Source organism: Herpailurus yagouaroundi, unplaced genomic scaffold, assembly GCF_014898765.1.
Source record: "Herpailurus yagouaroundi ecotype Mexico unplaced genomic scaffold, PumYag 77, whole genome shotgun sequence".
In the NCBI taxonomy this organism is placed as follows: Eukaryota; Metazoa; Chordata; class Mammalia; order Carnivora; family Felidae; genus Herpailurus; species Herpailurus yagouaroundi.
The window spans coordinates 19,985,008-19,994,607 of NW_024412388.1; the positions used below are offsets into that span (position 1 = coordinate 19,985,008).

At 51.3% G+C, this 9,600-nt stretch overlaps 1 protein-coding gene across 7 annotated transcripts in view; it reads left to right on the forward strand.

Moving 5' to 3' along the window:
- RPS6KA1 (ribosomal protein S6 kinase A1) overlaps nucleotides 1-9,600 on the forward strand; it is a 54,615-nt gene that overhangs the window by 36,538 nt on the left and 8,477 nt on the right. For all 7 annotated transcript variants that reach the window (XM_040465947.1, XM_040465974.1, XM_040465966.1 and 4 more), the window contains 6 exons: nucleotides 127-191; nucleotides 442-544; nucleotides 2,001-2,131; nucleotides 3,376-3,501; nucleotides 3,726-3,815; nucleotides 4,208-4,366. In XM_040465947.1, the coding sequence (XP_040321881.1) occupies nucleotides 127-191; nucleotides 442-544; nucleotides 2,001-2,131; nucleotides 3,376-3,501; nucleotides 3,726-3,815; nucleotides 4,208-4,366 (674 nt within the window). The remainder of the gene's footprint in view (nucleotides 1-126; nucleotides 192-441; nucleotides 545-2,000; nucleotides 2,132-3,375; nucleotides 3,502-3,725; nucleotides 3,816-4,207; nucleotides 4,367-9,600) is intronic.

Genomic DNA, 9,600 nt, shown 5'->3' on the forward strand with positions numbered 1-9,600 from the left:
CCCCCCTGCTCCCAGTAGACAGCTGCAGCCGCTGGTCCCAGACCACGGTGAGGTCACTCAGCAGACAGGGTGGGTGTCTGGGGGTTGGACCATCCAGGGGCAGACCCCTCGTCTGGGCTCTTTCAGGCTCCGGCCCTGATGGGGCAGAGGAAATCAAGCGGCATGTCTTCTACTCTACCATTGACTGGAATGTGAGTGTGTCTGTCCACCCCACAGCCTCAGTCAGGGCTTCACCGGTGGTGGGAGGGGGCTTCCTCCGATGTGGAGCAGAGGGTGACAGCATGGCCTTGGAAGCAAGGGCTGGCCTCCCCCGGGCAAGCAATTATGCCCCCCGTCTGTATAGCCTGCATAGGCAGGGCTAGTTACCTTCTCCTGCCTGAGGCTCCTGGTGGGTTGTTGGGGGTGGGCCGTGGTGACCGGAGTGGCCACCTCACCTTGCAGAAGCTGTACCGTCGCGAGATCAAGCCGCCCTTCAAGCCAGCCGTGGCACAACCTGATGACACCTTCTACTTTGACACTGAATTCACGTCCCGCACACCCAAGGGTATGTCGGTTGTCTGGCTTATCTTGGGCTGGCACAGGAGGGAAGCAGGGAGTCAGGGGCCCCTTGGGATGTAGGGTGGTCAGGGACTCTGGCAGGCCCAGGTGTGTGGGCAGACTGAAGGGTGGGTCTCTGACTCTTTGTCCCCATCTCATTCTGCCTGACTCTCCCACTCCAGGGCTCTATGGGCCTCTTTGTATGTGAGTGAGGGGGTGGGGGGAGTGGGTGGTTAAGGCCACAATAGAAAAGTCAGGCCCCCTGCCCGGGGCATCTTCCAGCCCACTGGGAAGACCAAACACATCGGGCTCACACTCACGTCAGGGCTAAAGAATCTGACCCAGCAAAAACATGAGGTGGAGACAGTCTGTCAGAGCAGAGGTGACAGCGCCCACAGGTCAGGGGCAAGTGTGGGAAACGCCTTTGGCTGCTCTGATCACTGGACCTCAGTGTGTTCATCTAGAACATGGGCTCGGTCACAGACCCCCTCAGTCCCTGGGGTTATTGCAAGAAGCCAAGGAGGGGGCTTCTGGGAGGGAGTTTGGTAAATCCCAATATTCTGGTCAGATATCGGGGGTTAGTGTTAGTTCTGGAAGGCTTCCCAGATGGATGGGTTTTAGCAGAGGGGCTGCTCTTCTCACTGCGGGTTGCACAGCTCTGATGACAGGGAGCTTAGCACTTCGCAAGCAGTTGGTCTCATCTTTATTCGCTTACCTGATCAGTACATCCCAGCTTCCTACTGTGTGCCCCTGATCAGCCATGAGGGGATTGCCCCGCCTCCTATGGCCTAGACTGTGGTGGGGGGAGAGGTGTGAAAACTCTACTGGGCGGTGTGGCAAGTGCAGCTTCATAGGGGTGAGGAGTTGGAGGAGTAGGCTCAGGCAAGGCTTCTCAGAGGAGGGTGTGCCAGCTGAACCGTGAAGGACAGACAAACAGTAGAGTATCTGGTCAGAGGGAACGGCATGTGCGGTGGCTCAGGGTCTCCTTTAAGGATCTGGGAAGTCTGGCGTGGCTGAGCTGTAGAGTGGGAGGAGAGGAGGCTAAGATCATAAGGACCTCAGTCACCAGGCTGAGAAGTTGGGCTTTTGGGCTTTCTTCTGGGGCAGAGAGGAGCACTTGAAGGGTCCTGGCAGGGGGTAGATTTGCAGCTGGGACCATCCCTCCCACTGCCTGGGCAGAAGATGGACCTGAAGGGGCAGACCCGAGGCAGTGAAGCAAGGGGGAGGCTTCCAGAAAGGGATGAAGTGTCTTGGCCTGGGCCGAATGCCCATCGTGGGGTGTCTTTTATGTTTCTTGTGTGTCAGGGCTGGGCTGGTCTAAACGCACACGAACACATGGCCTAATTGAGGTCTGGCACGAGAGGCCTGCCCAAGCCCTCTCCACAGCCCTGGTCTCCCTTTTCTGGGCTGCCTCGGGGTCAAGGGCACCTTCTCAGGGTCACATCCCCCTCCCACCCCTGCAGACTCCCCAGGCATCCCTCCCAGTGCTGGCGCCCATCAGCTGTTCCGTGGCTTCAGCTTCGTGGCCACTGGCCTGATGGAGGATGATGGCAAGCCTCGGCCCACGCAGGCACCCCTGCACTCCGTGGTACAGGTGAGGGGGCTGCTCCGTTGTCTTTTCTACCCAGAAGCCACAAAGGCAGAGAACACAGGCTCTAGAGTTCAACCTCTGATTGCCACCGCGTAGCCCATTGGACCTCCAAACCTCCTTGGGCCCCACTTTTTCCGTTTGTAAAACAGGGATGGCAACATGGATATAACAGATTTCCTAGCACAGAGCCAGGGACATTGTGGAGCCTGGATAAATAAATGCAAGGCGGTGCCCAGGGTGGTGGTGCTGTGGGGTGGCTGTCAGATCCCTGACGGGGACGGGTGGCAGAGGGCTCGTGTGTCCTCACACTTGTCCCCCATTAGTACACTTTCCGTGGGAGATTTAGAATTCAGAGGCATGAGGGTAGACTCTGGAGCCCATTGTCCAAGGTAAGGGACTTTGGGCGAGACACTTACCTTCCCAGTGCCTCAGTTTCTTCATCTGTAAATGGGGGTGATGATAGAACTTTTCTCCATAGGTTGTTGCATGTGTAAAATTAAGGTGACTGTGTAATTTATTCTACAACTGGGACATCTTTGTCTGGGACAAATATTAAACCAGACCGGATACAAGGACAACAGGCGTAAACCAGGGCTGTCATATGGCGTGTGGTCACCTGCCGTAAAGTGCTGAGAGCAGTGCCTGCCGCACATAAGCACCACAGAAGCATTTGCTGTTGTTAATGTCTCAGAACTTTTAGACACGTCATGACGTGGGCTGTGATGCCCCAGAAGGGGGGAGGCAACTCGTCTAAGTTCACAGGATGTGGCAGAGCCGGGACCCAGCTCAGGGCTCCCGTGTCTCTCAGGCCTACCCAGCTTTCTCAGAGCCACAGACCCCTCGATGCGTGTGTTGCGTTTCTTTTGACCACAGTGCGGGAGCCAGTGAGTGTGCCCGTATAGAGTAGAAAATTGAGGCCCAGGGGCGCCTGGGTGGCGCAGTCGGTTAAGCGTCCGACTTCAGCCAGGTCACGATCTCGCGGTCCGTGAGTTCGAGCCCCGCGTCAGGCTCTGGGCTGATGGCTCGGAGCCTGGAGCCTGCTTCCGATTCTGTGTCTCCCTCTCTCTCTGCCCCTCCCCTGTTCATGCTCTGCCTCTCTCTGTCCCAAAAATAAATAAAAAACGTTGAAAAAAAAAATTAAAAAAAAAAAAAGAAAATTGAGGCCCAGAAGCCAAGGCCTTGGGTACTCGGGGACGAGCCCTGCATTCTAGAGCAGAGGGCCAGCCCCACCTGTTGGTCTTCTGCAGCAACTCCATGGGAAGAACCTGGTTTTTAGCGATGGCTACGTGGTAAAGGAGACGATTGGTGTGGGGTCCTACTCCGTGTGCAAGCGCTGTGTCCATAAGGCCACCAACATGGAGTATGCTGTCAAGGTGGGCCTCTTGACCACGTCTCGGCCTAGGCTGCTGGGCCAGGGGGAGGCCACTGTAGCCTCAGTCCTTCGGTGGGAGTTGGGGGATGAGTTGGTGCCCTAGGCTCTGTGGGTGGGTGGAAGGCATGTGGCTAAGACCCCCAAGCCCTGCAGTGTGGGCTCCGTGACAGGGAGGGACTCTGGAGACTGTCCCCCTGATATCTCCCAGGTACCCCCTTTCCTCAGGTCATCGACAAGAGCAAGCGGGATCCCTCAGAAGAGATTGAGATTCTTCTGCGGTATGGGCAGCACCCCAACATCATCACTCTGAAAGATGTGAGTGGGGGTCCTTGAGACTGAGATGGGGGCTGGGAACTTGACTCCGGGATCTATCTCAGGACTGTCATTCCTTTGATTTCTGATTTTCCTTTGCTCCTGGGAGCGAAGGATCTCTGTGCCTCGGGTCTGGTGATGCCCCAAGGCCGTCCACTTCAGACTCAGGCATCCTCTGACAGCTTCCCTGACCCTCGGGGGACCAGTGCCAATCTCCTCCCGTCTAGGGGGAGGACAGAGGCCCATATAGGTGAAGGCCCTGCCAGGACCATGGAAGCACAGAGCAGAACCCACGTCCAAGGCTCATGTTATTCTTTCCTGGCCCAGTGAACCGGTAGCTGAGGGCCCCCGGGCTGGCACGGAGGGGAGGGACCTGACGGTGAGGTCTCTGGCAGGTATACGATGATGGCAAACATGTGTACCTGGTGACAGAGCTGATGCGGGGCGGGGAGCTACTGGACAAGATCCTGCGGCAGAAATTCTTCTCAGAGCGGGAGGCCAGCTTTGTCCTACACACCATCAGCAAGACCGTGGAGTACCTGCACTCCCAGGGGGTAAGTCTGGGGTAGGGGGCGCCTGGTGGGGATGGCGGGCCGCCAGGGGTCATACCAACAGTAGGGTGCACGAACCGTGGGCTGGCCCAGGCAGTAGCTGTCTTCAACCAGCCAGACCATCCCTAGGGAGACTAGGGATGGTGGGTGGGTGAGCAGACGGATACGAGGAAGGGAAACAGCTAGAGATGAGGCCGGATTGTGACACGGAGTGTCTACACCGTGCTTACTGTATGCCCTGCACCGTGCCAACTTGTTTCCTTACGTTACCTCAATTGATTTTCACAACAACCCTATGAGGTAGGTGCTATTGTGGGCGCCCCCCTTACAGGCAAGAAGACCAAGGCTCAGAGATGTGAGGTCACTTGCCCAAGGTCACACTGAGGGATGTGGTTGGGGAGCTGCAGACAGGGAGTGGGTTTTTGAGCTGGGAAGCAGCAGGGTCAGCAGGGAGGTGAATCTGGTTGTGGGTTCAGCTGCCAGGACAGAGGGAGTGAATGCAGGAGTAAATGTTGCTGGAGACACAGCAGGTGCTACAGAAGAGGTATTTGTCCAAATGAGAGGACTTGGCCTTTATCATTGCCTAGGATGGAGATGGAAAATTTCCTGATGGTGTATAGAAGCTGGAAACAGAGTTAGCATGAGTTTCTCTCTGGACAAGATGATGTTTTGGGGCGCTTCCAGTCAGATGGTTGTGAGGGTTAAGAATCCAGGCTCTGGGGGCGCCTGGGTGGCGCAGTCGGTTAAGCGTCCGACTTCAGCCAGGTCACGATCTCGCGGTCCGTGAGTTCGAGCCCCGCATCAGGCTCTGGGCTGATGGCTTAGAGCCTGGAGCCTGTTTCCGATTCTGTGTCTCCCTCTCTCTCTGCCCCTCCCCTGTTCATGCTCTGTCTCTCTCTGTCCCAAAAATAAATAAATGTTGAAAAAAAAAAATTAAAAAAAAAAAAAAAAAAAGAATCCAGGCTCTGGAATCCAACTGGCTGTGTCCAAGTTCTGTGTATATGGTTGGGAAGGGCTCTCACCTCTGAGCTGTTTCCTCGTCTGCACACTCAGGATCGAGGGAGCTGCTACCTCGCAGGGTGGATTGGGTTGAAGCAAGGCGCCGCTCCAGGAGGGAACTGTGGGCTGGGGCAGCCCTGTGGGAAATGCTGCACAGACTTCAAGGGAAATAGGGCCAGATCATTGCTGTGCCTTTTTTTTTTTTTTTTTTTAATGCTTATTTATTTTTGAGAGAGAGAGAGAGAGCATGAGCAGGGGAGGGGCAGAGAGGGAGAGAGAGGGAGACACAGAATCCGAAGCCGGCTCCAGGCTCTGAGCTGTCAGCACAGAGCCTGACGAGGGGTTCGAACCTACGAACCGTGAAATCATGACCTGAGCCAAAGTTGGAAACTTACCCAACTGAGCCACCCAGGTGCCCCAGGTGTGCCTTTTTTTTTTTTAAATTAACTTTTTATCAAAAATGTTAAACATATGCAAAGCTATGAGAAAAGTATAATGAACCTTCAGACACCCATCTCCCAGATTAAAGAATTGTTGAGATTTTTATCTCCCTTCTTCCTTCTCTTTCTTTCCTTCTCTTTTCCTTTTCTTCCCCTGTTTCCTTCCTTCCTTCTCTCCTTTCTTCTGTCCCCTCTTCCCCTCTCTCCCTCTCTTTCTTTTTTTTTTTTTTTTTGTTGTTGTTGCTGAAGTATCTCTCCCAACTTTCTACTGAGGAAGACATTCAAATCTATAGAAAAGTTAAAAGAATATTACAATGAAAATGATTTCCCTTCCAAATTCACCAAATCTTAGCAGTTTGGCACATTTGCTTTCTCTCTCTCTGTCTTTGCCTCTATCTCTATACCCTTATCTACATATAAATATATATTTTTTATGGGTGCAACTGAAAAGCGTTGCAGACATGATGACCCTTGACCCATAAATGCCTCTAATTAAAGGGTTTTATAGAGAGAGAGAAAGAGTGAGAGCAAGAATGAGCACGAGCGGGGGAGGGGCAGAGGGAGAGAGAATCCCAGGCAGGCTTCACGCTCAGTGTGGAGCCTGAGGTGGGTCCCCATCTCACAACCCCTAAAGTGTCTTACAGCGTATCTCAGACCTCACATAATCTTAGCTGTGTATCTGTGACTCTATAAAAGACATTCTTTCGTAACAACTAACAGAATTAACAATTACTTGTGTTCACATAGTACCCAATCAACAGACACATTTCCCTGTTGTCCTTTCAAAAAATCTTTTTGCCATCAGTGTATTGGAATCCCAGTCTCTGCAGGATTTACTCGTTTCAGTCACTTGTTAAATCCCTTAAGTCTCTTTTCAAAAACTGAGATAAGGGGCGCCTGGGTGGCTCAGTCGGCTGAGCTTCGAACTCTTGATTTCGGCTCAGATCGTGATCCCAGAGTTGTTGGATAGAGCCCCACATCGGGTCTGCACTGAGCGTGGAACTTGCTTAAGATCCTCTCCCCCTCTCAGGGGCATGTGGCTCAGTTGGCTGAGCATCTAGATGATCTTGATCTAGATGAGCTCAGGTCATGGTCTCATGGTTCGTGAATTCGAGCCCTGTACCCGGCTCTGCACTAAGAGTGCAGAACTTGCTTGGGATTCTTTCTCTCTCCCTCTCTCTCTGCCCCTCCCCCACTCATGCTCGCCCTCTCTCTCTCAAAATAAGTAAATAAACTTTAAAAAAAAAGATTCTCACCCTCTCTCTGCCCCCTTTCCTCCAGCTCGCTCGTGTGCATACTCTCACCCTCTCAAAAAAAAAAATTACTGATAAAAAATTTGCATACAGTAGATCTTTTTGTTACATGTGTACATCTACATAACCTCCATAGTAAAACCTCCCTTTTCTTTTTTCTTTTTTTGTTAAATGTTCTATTTATGTATTTTGAGAGAGAGAACAGGGAAGGGGCAGAGAGAGAGAGAGGAGAGAGAATCCCAAGCAGGTTCTGTGCTGTCAGCATAGAGCCCAATGTGGGATTCGAACTCACAAACAGTGAGATCCTGACCTGAGCCAAAACCAAGAGCAGAACACTTAATCGACTGAGCTACCCAGGCACCCCAGCTTCCCTTTTCTGTGCCACTGGAATGCCCCACATTCGGAATGTGTCTGCTTTCTTGGGGCATCATTTTAGTTGTTTCTCTGGCGCCTGTATTTCTAAAGTCTTAATTATATTCTGCTTCAACTTATTTTTGGGAGTGGGGAGTTAGAAAAGACTTCGTGGGGCGGGGGCACCCGATTCAGTCGGTTAAGCACCTGACTCTTGATTTCGGCTCAGGTCATGATCTCAGGGTTCATGAGATCAAGCCCTGTGGCGGGCTCTGCACTGAGACCACGGAGCCTGCGTGGGATTCTCTTTCTCGCTCTCAGTCTGCCCCTCCCCAGCACCCCCCACCGTGCTCAAAATTAAATAAATAGACATTTTTTAAAAACAACAAAAAACCACTTCATGGGAGGTGCAGTGTACTTCATATGACATCACATCCCCAGGCACAGTGTCCCTGTGCCCCCCTTAGTCATTAGTCCTCTCAGGCGGTAAGAGTCTAGGGATGGGTAATGACTTCATCCTTTCAGGATCTTTGCCTGAATCGTTTCATTAGGGTTTGCAAAAATGGCAATGTCTGATTCTGTCTAATCAGACATTAGGGAGGATTTATTAGGGAGGATTCTTTTGTAAAAAAGAACCAGAGCCTCAATTTGATTACCACATATACCGTTTTTAATGGTCATATTTGAAGTGGTTTTGGTTTTTGTAATGGCCAGTGCAAATAGACTAATATTTAAATATGTCAGGCCAGATAGTAAATGTTTCCTTTTCCTGCTTTGTTCTCAAGTGAGTGCTTGTTAAAGTTACCCTCCAAGAAGGTTTAGAAGACAGAGCCAAAGCAGTGAGTTTCCAGTGGGTCACCTAAAGCTCAGAGCGAGGAAGGACTTTCTAGAGTAAGAACAGCCCCCTCTACTAGGGACAAAGAAGTTCCAAATACAGACAACCACTTGGTGGTACTGTGATGGGAGAAAGTTGTCTCTTCCCCAAAGCCATGAGTCCATGGGTCTCTAAAGTTTCTGACCCTTTTAAGGGCGCCTCAGCGCCTCGGTGGCTCAGTTGGTTAAGCATCCGACTTCAGCTCAGGTCTGATCTCACGGTTTGTGGCTTCCAGCCCTGCGTCGGGCTCTCTGCCAACAGCTCAGAGCCTGGGGCCTGCTTTGGATTTTGTGTCTCCCTCTCTCTCTGCCCCTCCCCCTCTCACGCTCTGTCTCTCTCCAGCTCTCAAAAATGAATAAATGTTAAAAAAAAAAAATTTTTTTTTTTTTTAATAAAATTTCTGGGGGCGCCTGGGTGGCTCAGTCGGTTGAGCGTCCGACTTCGGTTCAGGTCACGATCTCGCGGTCCGTGAGTTCGAGCCCCGCGTCGGGCTCTGGGCTGATGGCTCAGAGCCTGAGGCCTGCTTCCGATTCTGTGTCTCCCTCTCTCTCTGCCCCTTCCCCGTTCATGCTCTGTCTCTCTCTGTCTGAAAAATAAATAAAGGTTAAAAAAAAAATTTTTTTTAATAAAAATAAAATAAATAAATAAATAAATAAATAAATAAATAAAGTAAGTAAGTAAGTTTCTGACCCTTTCCAAATACCAGGGGAGATGATGAGGAAATGGGAAACTCTCACTGAGGTATTTGGAGGGAGATTCTTTGGGCTAATTACGAATTGCAGTATCTGTGGTCTAGAAGCTGGGAATCTCATAAGAGGGACAGGAAGGGGGTGACCAGGAGCAGGGTCCACTGGGACCTCCTATTTGTTTTAATGTTGCCTATTTGGTGAAGTATTATATAAACACAAATCATAATGTACAAGTCAGTAAATTTTCAGAAAGTGGATATAGCCAGGTGATCAGCACCCAGATCAAGAATCCCTTCTACTCCCTGCCCCCTCCCAAGCATAACCATTCTAAGCTAACTGCTAATAGCTTAGATTGGTTTGGCCTGTCTTTGAATCGTATATCAACATACTCTGTTATACGTGGCCTCTGCCATGCCACAGGCTCTCCGGGGTTCATCCGCGGCGTTGTGTGGCTACAGTTCGTGCATCCTCATTGCTGTGTAATTTCTGCTGTATGAACAGGCAATACTTTAATTGTCTATTCTACTGCTAATGGACGTTTGGGTTGTTACCAGTTTTTGACTCTGACAAATAATGCTGCTGTGACATGTGACTGCGTTTTAACACTGTGTGCGCCCCTGGCAGTGGACCC